Source organism: Primulina tabacum, chromosome 14, assembly GCF_025594145.1.
Source record: "Primulina tabacum isolate GXHZ01 chromosome 14, ASM2559414v2, whole genome shotgun sequence".
NCBI lineage: Eukaryota > Viridiplantae > Streptophyta > Magnoliopsida > Lamiales > Gesneriaceae > Primulina > Primulina tabacum.
In genome coordinates, this window is record NC_134563.1 from 8,958,958 (window position 1) to 8,976,629 (window position 17,672).

The 17,672-nt window shown below is 35.0% G+C and overlaps 3 protein-coding genes across 5 annotated transcripts; 2 read left to right on the forward strand and 1 right to left on the reverse strand.

The window, feature by feature from the left end:
* Positions 1-5,548: 5,548 nt before the first annotated feature.
* LOC142525087 (ABC transporter G family member 21) lies at positions 5,549-9,089 on the forward strand. The gene is made up of 5 exons (XM_075629257.1): positions 5,549-5,928; positions 6,087-6,885; positions 7,579-7,779; positions 7,956-8,134; positions 8,271-9,089. The coding sequence occupies exons 1-5, from the start codon at positions 5,728-5,730 to the stop codon at positions 8,919-8,921; spliced, it is 2,031 nt and encodes a 676-aa protein (XP_075485372.1). The 5' UTR covers positions 5,549-5,727; the 3' UTR covers positions 8,922-9,089.
* Positions 9,090-10,708: 1,619 nt separating this feature from the next.
* LOC142524874 (isoprenylcysteine alpha-carbonyl methylesterase ICME-like) lies at positions 10,709-16,610 on the forward strand. Of its 3 annotated transcripts, XM_075629015.1 has the most exons (12): positions 10,713-11,277; positions 11,701-11,777; positions 11,873-11,942; positions 12,091-12,171; positions 12,591-12,665; positions 13,032-13,133; positions 13,223-13,360; positions 13,896-13,961; positions 14,046-14,189; positions 14,421-14,511; positions 14,667-16,331; positions 16,415-16,610. In XM_075629015.1, the coding sequence occupies exons 1-11, from the start codon at positions 11,048-11,050 to the stop codon at positions 14,826-14,828; spliced, it is 1,236 nt and encodes a 411-aa protein (XP_075485130.1). In that variant the 5' UTR covers positions 10,713-11,047; the 3' UTR covers positions 14,829-16,331; positions 16,415-16,610. The 3 variants fall into 3 exon arrangements, with proteins under 3 accessions (XP_075485132.1, XP_075485129.1, XP_075485130.1); XM_075629014.1 differs by lacking the exon at positions 16,415-16,610 and having other exon boundaries at positions 10,710-11,277; positions 14,421-14,809; XM_075629017.1 differs by lacking the exons at positions 12,591-12,665; positions 16,415-16,610 and having other exon boundaries at positions 10,709-11,277; positions 14,421-14,809.
* On the reverse strand, positions 16,023-17,225 carry LOC142524875 (uncharacterized). The gene is made up of 2 exons (XM_075629018.1): positions 16,431-17,225; positions 16,023-16,318 (listed from the first exon to the last, which is right to left on the reverse strand). Exons 1-2 carry the CDS (start codon positions 17,088-17,090, stop codon positions 16,217-16,219), a joined length of 762 nt encoding a protein of 253 aa, XP_075485133.1. The 5' UTR covers positions 17,091-17,225; the 3' UTR covers positions 16,023-16,216.
* Positions 17,226-17,672: the final 447 nt, after the last annotated feature.

Genomic DNA, 17,672 nt, shown 5'->3' on the forward strand with positions numbered 1-17,672 from the left:
GCAGTGTTCAATATCCCCCATTTACTGAGTATTCCCAAATACTCACCCCCCTTACTCTTCCCTCCCAGATAAGTCCGAGGAACAGGTGGTTGTAAAAGACAATGTTTCCTTTGGATTGAAATTATGATATATAAACTGGTTCGGTTTATACTGTGCTACGAAAGGCTTGTTGTTTCGATTGTGTGATTGTTAAACAACGCCGGTGTCAATCCCGAGTTTCGGGGCGTGACATAAGGGCACCGATAGCACTTAGATATGGTACTTCTGGACCAAGAATATCTTCATCATCTTCACATGGACGGAATGGATCCTTTTCTAATGTTTAATGATCTAACAACCATTGGAGTACTTAAAGGATTTGATTTATCCATATTAAAATGTTTAAGGAATTTTTCTTTATAATTTTTCTGGTGAACAAACATTCCACATTCTTTTTGTTCAATTTATAAACCCAAACAATACTTGGTTTTTCCAAGATCCTTCATTTCAAATTCTTCCTTCAAGTATGTAACAACTTCTTGAATTTCCTTATTCGTTCCATGATGTTTAAATCATCAACATATACAGCAATAATTACGCATCCGAATGTTGTTTTCTTAATGAAAACACAAGGGCATATTGAATTATTTACATATCCCTTTTTTCATAAAGTGATCACTTAGCCGATTATACCACATTCGACCGGATTGCTTTAACCCATATATTGATCTTTGTAATTTCACAGAATAACATTCTCTAGGTTTTGAACTTTGTGCTTCAGGCATCTTAAATCCTTCAGGGATTTTCATATATATATATATTACTATCAAGTGATCCATATAAGTAAGCTGTAACAACATCCATAAGACGCATTTCTAAATTTTCAGATACCGCCAAGCTAATCAAATACCGAAACGTAATTGCATCCATCACGGGAGAATACGTTTCTTCATAATCAATTCCAGGCCTTTGAGAAAAACCTTGTGCACAAGTCGAGCTTTATATCTTACTATTTCATTTTTCTCATTTCGCTTTCGAATAAAAACCCATTTGTATCCAACAGGTTTTACACCTTCAGGTGTAAGGACTATAGGTCCAAAAACATTACGTTTATTTAGCGAATCTAATTCAACCTGCATGGCATCTTTCCATTTTATCCAATCCTGCCGATTTTTACATTCACCAAAAGATTTTGGTTCATGATCTTCATTATCATTTATGATGTCAATTGCCACATTATAAGAAAATATATCATCAATTTCTTCTATATCTTTTCGGTTTCATATTTTTCCAGTATTAATATAATTGATAGAGATTTCACGATTCTCGTCATTTTGTGGTTCTGACAGAACATTTTCATCATCATGTGTTTCTTCAGGAACATCACTATCTATTTTGTGATCATCATGTGTTTCTTCAGGAACATCATTCTCTATTTTGTGATCATCGTGTTTCTCTATGAATTTTCTTTTTCGAGGATTTTTATCCTTGGAACCGACTGGCCTTCCACGCTTCAGGCGTTTAATGACATCATGAGTATCTTCAATTTGTTTCTTCGGAATTTCAATTCGAGCAGGAGCATTTACAGTATGTATATATGATTTAGTTACCATTTTTGCATCTGTAATTGCATCTGGTATTTGATTTGCTATTCTTTGCAAGTGCACAATTTGCTGTACATCTTTTTCACATTGTTTTGTTCTTGGATCCGGATGTAACAATGATGATACATACCATGTAATTTCCTTTTCGGTATGTTTCTGCTCTCCCCCTAACATTGGGAAGATTTCCTCATTAAAATGACAATCAGCAAAACGTGCTATGAACACGTCGCCTGTCTGAGGTTCAAGATATCGAATGATTGATGGACTATCATAATCGATATAAATTCCAATCTTTCTTTGAGGTCCCATTTTCTTTCGTTGTGGTGGTGCAATAGGCACATACACCATACATCCAAAAATTCTCAGATGTGAAATGTCTGGTTCTTTACCAAATGCAAGCTGCAATGGGGAGTATTTATGATATGCACTTGGTCTGATGCGAATTAATGAAGCAGCATGTAAAATTGCATGTCCCCATATAGAAATAGGGAGCTTTGTTTTCATAATCATTGGTCTAGCAATCATTTGAAGACGTTTAATCAATGATTCAGCCAATCCATTCTGTGTATGTACATGAACATCATGATGCTCAACAATGATTCCCATAGACATACAATAATCCTTCTTTCATTTGAGCAACACATGCAGCATTATCTTCATATAGTATCATAGGCTTCTCGTCGAATGATAATACGCATGAGATTTGGATATATTGGGTCATGGCTTTTAACCACACACATTCACGGCTTGCTTCATGTAGTGCAATAATCTCGGCAGGATTTGATGAAGTTGTTACGAGTGTTTGTTTCTGTGAACGCCAAGAAATTGCAGTGCCTCCACGAGTAAATACATATCCAGTTTGAGAACGTGCCTTGTGTGGATCAGATAAGTATCCAGCATCAGCATAACCAATTATACTTGGATTAGCATCTTTTGAATACAAAAGTCCCAAGTCTGTCGTTCCTCGTAGATAACGGAATATATGTTTTGAATAACCAATTATACTCAGACAGGCGACGTGTTCATAGCACGTTTTGCTGATTGTCATTTTAATGAGGAAATCTTCCCAATGTTAGGGGGAGAACAGAAACATACCGAAAAGGAAATTACATGGTATGTAGCATCATTGTTACATCTGGATCCAAGAACAAAACAATGTGAAAAAGATGTACAGCAAATTGTGCACTTACAAAGAATAGCAAATCAAATACCAGATGCATTTGCAGACACAAAAGAGGTAACTAAATCATATATACATGTTGCAAATGCCCCTGCTCGAATTGAAATTTCGAAAAAACAAATTGAAGATACTCATGATGTCATTAAACGCCTGAAGCGTGGAAGGCCAGTCGGTTCCAAGGATAAAAATCCTCGAAAAATAAAATTCATAGAGAAACACGATGATCACAAAATAGAGAATGATGTTCCTGAAGAAACACATGATGATCACAAAATAGATAGTGATGTTCCTGAAGAAACACATGATGATGAAAATGTTCTGTCAGAACCACAAAATGACGAGAATCGTGAAATCTCTATCAATTATATTAATACTGGAAAAATATGAAACCGAAAAGATATAGAAGAAATGGATGATATATTTTCTTATAATGTGGTAATTGACATCATAAATGATAATGAAGATCATGAACCAAAATCTTTTGATAAATGTAAAAATCGGCAGGATTGGATAAAATGGAAAGATGCCATACAGGTTGAATTAGATTCGCTAAATAAACATAATGTTTTTGGACCTATAGTCCTTACACCTGAAGGTGTAAAACCTGTTGGATACAAATGGGTTTTTATTCGAAAGCGAAATGAGAAAAATGAAATAGTAAGATATAAAGCTCGACTTGTTGCACAAGGTTTTTCTCAAAGGCCTGGAATTGATTATGAAGAAACGTATTCTCCCGTGATGGATGCAATTACGTTTCGGTATTTGATTAGCTTGGCGGTATCTGAAAATTTAGAAATGCGCCTTATGGATGTTGTTACAGCTTACTTATATGGATCAATTGATAGTAATATATATATATATATGAAAATCCCTGAAGGATTTAAGATGCCTGAAGCACAAAGTTCAAAACCCAGAGAAAGTTATTCTGTGAAATTACAAAGATCAATATATGGGTTAAAGCAATCCGGTCGAATGTGGTATAATCGGCTAAGTGATCAATTTATGAAAAAGGGATATGTAAATAATTCAATATTCCCTTGTGTTTTCATTAAGAAAACAACATCCGGATGCGTAATTATTGCTGTATATATTGATGATTTAAACATCATTGGAACGAATATGGAAATTCAAGAAGTTGTGTCATACTTGAAGGAATAATTTGAAATGAAGGATCTTGGAAAAACCAAGTATTGTCTGGGTTTACAGATTGACAAAAAGAATGTGGAATTTTTGTTCACCAGAAAAATTATACAAAAAAGATCCTTAAACATTTTAATATGGATAAATCAAATCCTTTAAGTACTCCAATGGTTGTTAGATCATTAAACATAGAAAAGGATCCATTCCGTCCATGTGAAGATGATGAAGATATTCTAGGTCCAGAAGTACCATATCTAAGTGCTATCGGTACCCTTATGTATCTTACAAATTGTACAATGCCTGATATATATTTTGCCGTAAATTTATTGGCAAGATTTAGCACATATCCAACAAAGAGACACTGGAACGGAATTAAACATATATTCCGTTATCTACGAGGAACGACAGACTTGGGACTTTTGTATTCAAAAGATGTAATCCAAATATAATTGGTTATGCTGATGCTGGATACTTATCTGATCCACACAAGTCACGTTCTCAAACTGGATATGTATTTACTCGTGGAGGCACTGCAATTTCTTGGCGTTCACAGAAACAAACACTCGTAACAACTTCATCAAATCATGCCGAGATTATTGCACTACATGAAGCAAGCCGTGAATGTGTGTGGTTAAAATCCATGATCCAACATATCCAAATCTCATGCGGATTATCATTCGACGAGAAGCATGTGATACTATATGAAGATAATGCTGCATGTGTTGCTCAAATGAAAGAAGGATACATAAAAAACGACAGAACTAAACATATTCCTCCTAAATTCTTCGCATTCACCAAGGAGCTTGAGAAGAATAAATATATTGATGTTCGTCACATTCAATCAAGTGAAAACTCATTAGATCTCTTCACAAAGGCACTTTCTACGACAATATTCAGAAAGCACATATATAATATTGGGATGCGCAATCTACGAAATTTGTGAAGAATTGTTCGTGTCAACATGAGGGGGAGTTTACGTGACTGCACTCTTTTTCCGTTACTATGGTTTTTATCCCAATGGGTTTTTCCTAGTAAGGTTTTTAACGCGTCAGTATAAAAACACGTAATGAAGACAATCATTATGATCATCATCACAAGGGGGAGTGTTGAAAATTAATATTTAAAACATGTGTGTTGAATATTTGCATGTTGAAAATAAGAGTTGTAAATATTAAAAATTAGTGTGTGATGATGTAGGTAATGATGAATTTATTTTTAGATTATTCGTAAAGAAATTCTATAAATAGCCTCACCATTTGTGAAGAAATTCACAAGTGAGTGGAGAGAAAAATTTTATAAAGTGTGTAGTTTGGTAAATTTTGAGAGTTTGAGATTTTTACTTTTTACCATAAATTTTTACTTTTTCACAAGAGAATGAAATTTCAGTCTTCCATATTACTTGAATAAAATAAGATATAAATTCAATAATATCAATCTATAAAGATGTGACGTTTAAAGAATTTTTTGTGATTGAAAAAATAAATACATGAACTGGAAAACGTGAAGCATCATTATTTATTAAAAAAGAAGATAAGAAAATACTTTTTGGCATAATGGTTATGTTAATTACAACGTATGCTTTTGGCATCAGCTCCTATATTTATGAGCTGTGGGACAATCTATTTCCCGTGCACTCTTTTTTACTTTAAAGCTAACACATCCTTTTTATTTATTTTGAGGCCAAATCTCACTATAAAAAAGGCCCCATTTACTCATTCTTGTTGAAGAAAAGAGTGGCTTTGATATGCCCTTAGCTAGATCTTTATGTTCTGAATTAATTCTCGATATTTTCGCTGCTATTTTTTCCCTTTTACTTTCATTGAAATGATCCCTCCAGAGCAAGAATCTGGTACTATTAATGGAATTACCAATCGTGCCGATTATGTTAGCGTTCAAGTTGAAGCGCCGAGTTCAACAAGAAACGTCGTGAGCTCGTGCTCTGATCGTAAAACGTTAGAGAAAGATCGAGCTACTCAAATTCAACTAGGGGTTTTAGGGGAATCCTTACGACCCATCACTCTTAAGGTATGTATTACTTTAGTTAAATAAGATTTTCTAATGAGGGGCACTAAAAGGTAAAGTTTGTGTTTTAACTTTAAATTTTTCGTTTTCATAAATCATTTTTCACTAGGCCCTCCACTAATTTTGGTTCATTGTCGTACCTAAATGATTTCGTTTTCTAGTTTGAAGATGTGTCCTACACAATCAAGACCGGAAACAATAGTAGAAGCTTTTGTTTCTCCTCTCAACCAAAGATAACACGCAACATAGTCAACAATGTTACCGGAATTGTCCGCCCCGGCGAGCTAATGGCAATGCTCGGCCCGTCCGGAAGCGGAAAAACAACTCTTCTGTCAGCCCTTGCAGGCAGACTCCCTGGAAAAATCTCCGGCAAGATCACGTACAACGGGCAGGCATTTTCAAGCACGATGAAACGAAAAACAGGCTTTGTTACACAAGACGACGTGCTCTATCCGCACCTCACAGTTCTCGAAACCCTAACCTACGCGGCCCTGTTAAAGCTACCAAAAAACCTCACTAAACAGGAAAAAATGGAGCAAGCTGAGCTTATTATCATGGAGTTGGGATTGACAAGGTGCAGAAACACTATAATTGGTGGGATTTTGTTGAGGGGTATATCAGGAGGTGAAAGAAAAAGGGTGAGCATTGGTCAAGAAATGCTGGTGAACCCTAGTCTTTTGTTAGTGGACGAGCCCACTTCAGGGCTGGATTCGACTACCGCGCAGAGAATAGTGGCCACTCTCCGGTTGTTGGCGCGTGGTGGCAGGACGGTGGTAACTACTATACATCAGCCGTCGAGTAGGCTCTACAGGATGTTCGATAAGGTGGTTGTGTTATCGGAGGGTTTCCCTATTTATAGCGGGTATGCCGGAAGGGTGATGGATTACTTCGGTTCGATCGGTTACACCCCCGGGTTTGATTTAATGAATCCTGCTGATTTTCTTCTGGATCTAGCTAATGGTACGAAGGTTCTATCTTGATTAATATGATTTGGGTTTTGCATTTTATACAAGTTAGTAATTACGTTTAAGTGTATTTATTTGTAGTATAGTAATAATGAAGGGTCTATATAGTTTATTAATTATTGTCGCGATGGGTTAATGAGATCCTACCTATGTGGCCACTACCCTCACTTCAATTTCAACGGGTAAGATCTTGCCATACATACAATTTCAAAAAAAAAAGTGGGTCCTATACATGCATGGGCAAATCTTGGTCATCCATCCTATCATGGGGCAATGACTACATGGATAGGATGAAATAAACCGTCGTGATGGAGTCTTGGTTGAGGAAGTGTAGTCACTTTGAATATCTAATTAAATAACTATGATTGCCATATAAATTAGGCCTAAATCCAACCTTAATACGATGATAGTACCACTTATCGAGCAACGACCCTTAGATGTAATAATTATCTTAAAATGGAGTGTCAAATTCAACTACGTTTTAATCACTATCATGTGAAATATATTTTTGTGATATTTTGACCCACAAAATTAAAGGTTCCATCTTTATCTGCTAAGCTTATCTTTATGTTGGTCCCATTAAATTTCCTTTTTGTCCCATTTATGATTTACCACAAGAACGAGAACCATATGTACTAATATATATATATATATATATATATATATACTTCTTCACATAATATTGCAGGGGTGACACCTTCTGATTCAAAAAATGACGTTCAAAACAACATTCAGGGAAGACTAGACTATAATCATGATTACGACTCCACAAAGCAATTTCTAATACACTCATATAAAAAGAGTCTGTACCCTGTTTTGAAGGAAGAAATTCATCGTGGCATGCACGATCAATCGCAGTTAACTCAATCCTCAGTACCATCAAGAGCAGGTACGTGATGGAACTAGATCACTCGATCCGAATTCATTGCATTTAACTTGCCTTGTTCTATATACATTTAATAAAGATCACATGACAATTGTCTCAGCATTGGATGTTCAATATATGCTTGTTATTAGAGTTTAGCTTTAATTGATATACAAGGTGTTCAATTTCATCTTATGCAGATTCAGACAAGCAGTGGACTAACAGTTGGTGGCTGCAATTCAAGGTTTTGCTTAGCAGAGGACTAAAAGAAAGAAAGCACGAATCGTACTCCGGTTTAAGGATATTTCAAGTCATGTCTGTTTCGATTCTTTGTGGACTTTTATGGTGGCATTCTGATCCTAATCACATTCAAGATCAGGTATATATGCATTAATTTATCAAATTTATGCCATTGTATACATGGATTGAGTAAGGACAGTTGTTACTTTCAATTGTACGTCGTAATCTATATATCGAAGATTATGCCATGATCCATTTCTCTCTCTTTTCAATAGGTGGGACTCCTCTTTTTCTTCTCAATCTTCTGGGGATTCTTCCCTCTATTCAATGCCATATTCGTCTTCCCACAAGAAAGATCGATGCTAACAAGAGAACGCTCCTCGAAAATGTATCGTCTGTCATCCTACTTCTTTGCAAGAACGATAGGCGACTTGCCAATGGAACTCGTTCTTCCAACAATATTTGTTACTATCTCATATTGGTTGGGTGGCCTAAAGCCAAACCTAGTAACCTTCCTACTAACCCTATCAATCATCCTACTCAATGTTCTCGTAGCACAAGGACTCGGGCTAGCTCTCGGTGCTGTCCTAATGGACGTAAAGCAAGGAACAACGCTATCTTCGGTGCTAATGCTCGTGTTTTTGCTGGCAAGTGGGTATTACATCCAGCACATTCCGACTTTTATCGACTGGTTGAAGTACATTTCGTTTAGTCATTATTGCTACAAGCTTCTTGTTGGGGCGCAGTATGAGGAGAATGAAGTTTATGAGTGTGGGGTGAATTTAGGATATTGCAGGGTGATTGATAATCCAGCAATAAAGAATCTTGGGATTGATAATCTGGCTTCGGATGTGGGTGTTTTGGTGGTGATGTTGGTGGGATATAGGGTTTTGGCTTATGTAGCTTTGAGGTTGAGGCAACCTTAATAATTAGTGACTGAAAATTTCAGTTTTAACATTTTATTTTATATGTATTGACGCCATGTACAAGTGATGAAATGACATGTAATTGACAATATCATGATTTAATTGTACATCTTATATTTAGGGATAAAATATAAATCTATTCCATATGAATTTGAATTTGTTTTTGAACATTGTGACTTGTGAATGAAATATTAAAAAATTTAAATTATTATTACAATTATGGGACTAATTTAGAGAATATTGTGCTGATATCGTTTTAGTTCAATTGCAATGCCATGTAAGAACGATTGCATGTAAGAACGGTTCAGTCTATGCTACATCTAGTGTGCTACACTTGGTTTGTTTTTCTTGTGTTAAAACATTTCTATGTCCTACACCTGGAGTACACCAGTATAGCATAGACCGAACCCGTAAGATCATGTGAACATTAATACAAAAATATATATTTTATTTAAATAAAAAAAATTGGGATGTGAAATAATTAATAGTATATATCATTTTCAATACATGAGTATAATAACATAAGATCAATTTAGTTCATTGGTGGTATATGTAAAGACAAGTCTCATATCAATTCTCTACGTACAAGGAACACATTAAGAATCCGTACAAGAAAAGCAAGAGTTTAAAAGAAAGAAAAGGCCAACAAATATAAGATAAAGCAATAAAGCACCAAATATAACAATAAAAAAGATGTCAACTTCCAAAAAAAGATCAAGTTTATCCTGAAACTGGAAATAATTAATATGGATTATTAAGCATTTAAAATTTTGGACATATTTTTACGTGAGTTATACATCTTTTAATTTGTAGATAATTCCATAGAAACAATATTGTATTTATTGACATTTTTTAGTTTATAATTATATCATTATGGTTTTAAGTATATACATTACGGAGGAATGATGTTTTTGTTTCTCAATTTTGATTCTTATTTTATATATTTTTTCAAGAAAAAAAATAAATAAATGCATGTTTAAAATTAAATCAGTTTTAATCCGAAACAAAAATAAGCGTGGACTCGGATAAAAACATATTTTTTGTTGTTGAAATTACTGAATAATAAAGAAACATAATACTAAAAAATAATATGAAAATAGTCATTCATGCATTCGATTATTTACGTGCATGTATTCTGTAATTAAATTAATTGTTGTAAAACTTTTTAATTTATAAGATTAAAGTAATATATCCTATATTTTTGTAATTCAAACGAATTAATGGATAATAAAAATTAATTTTAAATTATTTGGAAAATGGGAGGGATACATATCATATGTTTTTCCATAAATTAAGGAGTATAAATAAAGATAAAGAAATAGTTTAACAATTTTAAGTAATTTGGAAAGTTAATGAGATGTGATAGTTATATATATGTAAGTTATACAAGTTTACTAAAAGAAATTAATTTTCTATGTTTTTAAATAAATTAAGACAAAAACTTGTGTGAAACGGTCTCACGAGTCGTATTTTATGAGACGGAACTCTTATTTGAGTCATCCATGAAAAATATTACTTTTTATGCTAAGAGTATTGCTTTTTATTGTGTATATTGTTAGGTTTGACCCGTCTCAGATAAAGATTCGTAATACCGTCTCACAACCTATTGTAACAGTATCATATCACTAATAATCTCACAATTAAATTAAAAAAATTACAAATATTTTCAATATAATTGTTCCTAATTTTATATAAAAATAACAAATCCATGCATTTGTACCTACCTATCGAACAAACTCCAGCCTGGCAACTTCTGTCCTTACGATTTAGACTGTCCAAAATGATCAGCGTCTCTCGAGTTGACATACGAGGTCTCGAATTCCATATCCAGTTGGAACAAATATACAAAACTACATACAACAACCTCTCTTCTTTTCTTGTTTCTCCTGCTGGTTTTCTGCACTTCTGCAGCTTTTTATCCTCTACAAGATTCTTTCGTCATCGATTGCAGCTAACTTAACAGTCGCCAATTCAAATCTTACACAAGCAATAGTTTATTCGAATCCTTACACATTATAAATACGCCATCATACACACTTCGTTTATCAAATCCCACTTCACCATCACCATTTTTATCTTCTCCGCTGTCACAAACCGCAGCAGCAGCCTTAATATCGAAAGTTCTGATGCCTTCATTTCTTGAGGATGGCAGGAGAAATGAAACCAGGCCCTTTATTCCAAGAACCTTGAGTTACTCTAACGCCACCAATTTGCGGAGGCACGTGGCGAGCGGCGTGTCTCGTTTCGTCCTCTCCGCCAGCCACGGCCAGTCTTTCCCGCAGGGTTTACGGAGAGCTGCTTCAGATACTTATGTCTTGACAACTTGGCTTCGTTTCAAGATGTTCCATTATCTTGGGTGAAACAACGTTTTCTGCTTTTTCTATACTGCCATTTACGAAATGCATTGAAGTTCTATGATTGTACACTGCAAATGTTGTTGTGTTTGTTTTACCGAAAGGGTGATTATGCAGATTTTAGGGAGCAAAGGTTTTATATTTAGAAAAGTTGCATAAAAATTTTGAAAGATTTTTTGTTCGAAGAAACAATGTCTCTCAATGCATCCGGTTTTCTGTAAATTTGTTGATTTGTGAAGTCGAAAATTATGCCAGAAATTGCGTTGTGGTATGTTTCTTTCCTATCTTACCAGTGGTTCCATGTTTCTTTGCAATCAAGTTTTCATGTGGTCCGTTTAGTCTATAAATCTTCAAGCACAGCATTTGCTTAAACATGTGTTGATTTTTATGCTAAACACCTTTGAATCATATGTGTTTTTATTCAGGGTAGGCTACAAATGGATTACTGGAATTCTTGCTCTTGGGTGTTATGCTTTCCTTCTTCTCCCTGGTTTTTCACAGGGTTGGTAAATATATTGAACATCCATTGCCGTTTAACCGACATTTTATGAATATAAGAGTTACATTACCTCAAAGAAAGGTAAATTTCTCATGCAGTTGGATATAATTACTTCTATTCTGGGGACATTCATAGAGGTATAGTTTACGGAGACCAGCCCAGAAACAGGTAGAGTTTAGTTCAATGTATTTTAGATGTTATATCTTGATTCAACTATAAGTCCATAACTAGTTATATATAATATAGAATGTTTCATGCTTATCTCCAATGTTTATGACAGTTTGATGGGATACATTATCAAGATTTTCTTGTGCAGGCTTGATCTCTATTTACCCAAAAACAGAGATGGACTGAAGCCAGTAGTCGCATTTGTAACTGGTGGAGCCTGGATTATTGGGTATTTAGTCATTTGCTTTGATAATTAATGTAGAACTGTTTGTTTCTTGTGACAAAACTGTACTTAAAAAAGCCCTGGTCAAATGTTTTGCAAAAGGTGATTTTGATTAAGTAATGCTCAAGTGATAATGGCCATGATTGTACGATCTGAAACACAACCGTTGGTATTTAAAAGTTAGTGTCAGGCAAATTAGAGCACCAAAGAACTGAACATAGCAATATTTAGAAGAGGAAACAAAAAAATTGACTTGGCTAGTAAGATTTCCCCAGACACCCCTGGAGAGAAGTTTTATATGAACCAAACCATGCATAAATATTTATTTTCTTAAAAAAAATTATCCATGTTTTTAAAGTATAAATAATCAGTAAAAAAAATTTCTTTGGCCAAGCTTCATTGTTGGATTTTTCTTCTTGATACAGTTATAGGGCGTGGGGTTCGCTCTTAGGACAACATCTATCAGAAAGAGATATCATTGTAGCATGCATAGATTACAGGTAAATTAATCTATTGGATGAACCATTTTTATTTGATGGATGCTAACAAGCTTTGTCCCGAGACCGAGATTAATGAATTCTAACTCGGATCGTTTTGGGAAAAATCAATGTGAAGAATTTAAACTTTCAGTCTAATCCACATTGACAAAACAATGTAATCCCAGCGGCCGACGGTCCTAATTTTAATATACAGACAGAGCTCTTTGATGTAATATCTTATATAACCCCCATTTTGCATGCATTATATTAAATCAGTCATCTGAAGTCCAATCACAGATATGGTACGTCTGTCTGCCAACAACTATAGGCAAGATTATGTTAATGGCCGTTTTTTGGCTTACAGATACAGCTACTTTTGTTTTATAGGAATTTCCCACAGGGTACAATTAGTGACATGGTGAAAGATGTTTCTCGAGGTATCTCATTTGTTTGCAACAATGTTGCTGATTACGGAGGTGATCCTAACAGGTAGTCTGTTTGTTTTTACATTCGATCAGGATTAATACTCTTAAGCAACTATCAGTAAATTATTGCTAACTCTCTTTTTCTTCGTCTAGATTTTTCCTCATGGGCCAGTCAGCTGGTGCGCATATTGCTGCTTGTGCTCTACTGGAGCAGGCAAACAAAGAATCTACTGGAGGGAAGAATTCTTGGAGTGTGTCTCAACTGAAATCGTTTTTTGGTTTATCTGGAGGGTGAGCTTTTGTATTCAGGATCACTCTCTTTGAATTAAACAAGCTTTTTTTCAAGTGAATTATGCAGAGAGAAGGTGGTAATAACATATTATAAATATGTAAATAATGTTCTGAACATGCTCTTATAGTCAAGGTTATGAAAGCTTCTGGATTCTGCGCTTCCGAAGTACTGAAATTTAATTTGGGTAGAATTGGTCAATAACATTGACAACATTTAGAACATAGACTTTGTTTTGATTTATTTGTTTTTTGGTAAGTTAGTACATGTTGGTTCCTTCGTTTTGGTCTTACCTGCCATCTTTGTTTCGTACTTCTGTTTTTCTTTTTGTACAAGTTTAAGGTCTTGCTAGAATCTCTTATCTTCTGTTGCTTCAATCTCCTTTCATTAGCCTGAGTTTGTTAACTCCAAGTAGCTCTTCTTCCTGCCTGCTTTGGATAATTGGATGACAGCTAACAGGATGAGAAAATAGTTTGAACTTCTTGTCTTTGTATGCCGGAATTGGAATTTAAATGGCATTTTCAATTTTATGGACAGATACAATTTTCTCAATTTGGTGGATCATTTCCATAGTCGAGGTTTGCACCGTTCGTTATTTCTAAGGTTTGTACTTGACTGAGTGCTTTCTGCTTTCACTCGACTTTTCTTGATGTATCCAATTTTATTTTCCTAATTGTTCACCCCCAGCATAATGGAGGGAGAAGAATCCCTACAACTATACTCTCCGGAAATGGCGGTCCAAGACCCAAAAATGAGAAATGCTGTTTCTCTCCTACCGCCTATGATCCTCTTCCATGGAACCGGAGACTATTCTATTCCTTCTGATTCCAGGTGGGGAAAATTATTCTCTCTGAAAATGTATAGCGACTGAAAATATTGAAAGTAGAGATATGAAAGAACTTGCAACCTTAATTGCACTAACATCATTCAAATTCTATATCCGTAAATCATATTTAAGGTGTAAAATACTCACATTTTTGTGTTGGATACCTATTGTTTGTCATTTTCTCCTTTTACAATTCTTGTCTGTATATTGACTGTGAGGACCGTGCTTGCTTTCAGTAAAAGTTTTGTTGAGACACTTCAAAGCTTGGGAGTACATGCACAATTGATTCTATACGAAGGAAAGACACATACAGATTTGTTCCTTCAGGTATGTTTGGCGGACACGAACTGTTTTTATTCTTCTTACCACAGTATCATTAGAAGGAATGAAAAAACTTGCTCCACTTTTGGAATCATATTCTTGAGGACAAGTGCTTACGATTTATTTCAATATTTCTTTATTCGATCATGCGCGGAATTCAGGACCCAATGAGGGGTGGCAGAGATGACATGTTTGAAGATTTGGTTGGAATAATTCATGCTGGAGACTCTGAAGATCTGGCCAAATATGCTACAGTTCCTCCCAGAAAGCGCCTAGTACCTGAATTCATGTTAAAATTAGCAAGCAATGTTAGCCCCTTTTGATCATCGATTCGATTCTTTTAACTTTTAGGTTGACTAAAACAAGGAGTCCTGGCAATTTGGAATATATTATTGTCTTCAACATAAATATTATTTTAGAAAGTGGCTTTTAGAATGTAAAATGTAATTCAATATAAAATATATTATTTTAGAAAGATTTTACAATGTAAAGCAGAATCTGTTGGTTGTCTTATGTAGGAAAAACATACAAGAGCATTTTAATGTTGCATTGAAATTTTACCTGCGTGATTACATCTCTCAAGCCAGTTGACTGACTAATAATTCAATTTGGCGAATAGCTTTCTTTACTTTAGTCGCTTAATAAGACCCTATGTGATGATTCTAAATGCTATCATAGCTACCTGTTTAATAAAAATTGATGATGTTGGTTGTATTAGTTAGCTTGAATCTTTCTGAAAATATCTCCGTTGGAAAATGTTTTCCTCTTCAATAAATAGAGAAGGGTTATCGGAACTTTGGTGTATTTTTGTGTTTGTCGCCAATGTCCATCACATATATGCATGTATTTTGTAGTTTACAAGGATATATAATTGCTCTGATAATATTACCAATTCATTTAGACCATGATTTCTGTGTATACATATTTCATGTTGTTAAATGTCATGGCATGATAATCAAATCTTTGATGACAAGTTTATTTTGTTATCATGGGAAGTTCTGTAATCTGTATAAAATGCAAAATTGTGTGACAATCTTAGAATTCTCACATAGCTTATTGGGTTATTATCTTGAATCCATTAGCTTTGGAATGATATGGATTTGTGTGATGTTCATGATTCTCTTGCTTTATGTTCTACTATGATCATTAGCTGTGATTTTCTGTTTTGTTCCTTCATCATTGTTGCATAATCTCTTGTCTACCATGTCATGCTACTTCCTACAGATTCTTCAACCTTTTATGGATATGTTGCTGTGTTTTTTCCAGCTGATAAATTAAGCTACTTAGTCTGGATTTACAATGATTTCTGTTTTTTCCATTCATAAATTTAAGTGACTTTCTCCCATTCATAAATTTAAGCTACTTTACAATGGTTTCTGTATTTCAAGCTAACTTGATAATATTGGGATCGTGGCAGTGTACTAATTATAGGAGGAATATTTTTTAATACTGGTACAAATAAGTCTAGAGCGAACTTTCTGTTCTTTTCAGATTCGTCTATAATGGAAAAGCATGTATAGGATTTAATAAATGAACCAATTTCATATCAGTATGTAGTAAGAAAACATTATATATGAGGAAAATAATGAAAATTAAATATTGAAAATTGACGTGATGCTCTGATCCCCTTCTGTATGCCAATAAACATATCTCTCACACCAAATTCTTTCTAATGAGTGCATCCATAAGAGAGAACTCTTTCCATAAAATTTTAGGAACAGAATGCCATGGCAGCCAAAAGGGTAGCCACAATCAGCCTTGCAGTCACCGGCATTCTAGTTCTTCCCAGCTGATGGATGGATACCCCTCCACTCTGTAAATGAATTGTGAGAATCATCAACTTTATGATATTTTGATATATCGATAAGTTTCTTTATCTGTTTTCATCTGAAAATAGTCAAAACTTTAGGCAGAAGATGTCTTACCAAATCTAAGGTTGGCGCTGGTGCTGGTGTTGCTTCATCGGTTTGTTTAACTTTAGGAGGTGCTGGAGGACTTAGGATAGTGGGTGCAGGCGCTGGTGCATGAAGATGCTTATGCTCGTGCTTCCTTTTTTTGTGTTTTCCAGGAGTAGGTGAAGGTGATGGGACTAATTCAGCTGCTGGTGCTGGTGCTGGTGGAGGTGAGGTTATTGTTGGTGCCGGTGCTTGTACTGGTGGTGTTGTAGGCGGTAGGACTGGTGGAGGTATCACAGGAGGAGAGGCTGGTGGCAGCACTTGCACTGGTGCTGGGGACGTCGCTGGTGGTGGAACAGTTGGCGGTGGTGCTGGTGGTAGAATAGTAGGTTGTGGAGGCAGCAATGCAGGTGGCTGTGATGGACTTGAAACCGGTGGATTTTGTGGAGGTTGTGGTGGTGGGATCGTTGGACTTGAAGTAGGTGCAATTACCGGAGGCGGGACTATATTCGGTGCAGCTGCAGTTTCCGGAGGTGGGACTATATTCGGTGCAGCTGCAGTTACTGGAGGCGGGACTATATTCTGTGCAGCTGGTGTACTAGAGGGCGAAGATGCCGGTCCTTGGCAATTGGCTATCACGAAGAAAATGCAGAAGAAAGCTGTGAAATGAGTCCATTGTAAAGTTCCCATTTTGCAGAGGTGGAGTTGATGTGCAAGAATTTGTGAATTTATAATTCAAAGTTGTCACAAATTTTCGAAAGTTGGAAGAGTTTGGTGATATGTCATGTGAGGAAATACAGTTTTCACTTGAATGCTACATGTGGCTTGAAATATTGTTCGTGTGTTGCAATCAGATAATCAAACAGATTAAAGGTCAATGTTGAAATTATAATATTGATTAATCAATCTAGAATCTCACTTTATACAGTATTTTCATTTCATGTCTTTTTGTGTGTGCCTTTCACTATTGGAGTTTTGAGGGCTTTTCTTCGAAGTAAAGGGAAATACAATTTGGTTAATACATCAAAAAAAGTTAATAAAAGACAATGTTTACGTACCAAGACAAAAATGTCTTCATTGCACAACGATCAATGGTTTTCAAATTTCAAGTTGGAGTCGATTTCGTAACACTTCAATATGTATATATTATATAAAATTTAATTTTTATGAATACAAGATTTCATACCATCCTTTTCTTTAATATATGGTATTTTTATGAATAAAATAAAACAAATTATTCCACTGGATACAAAAATATTCGGGGTTTTTTTA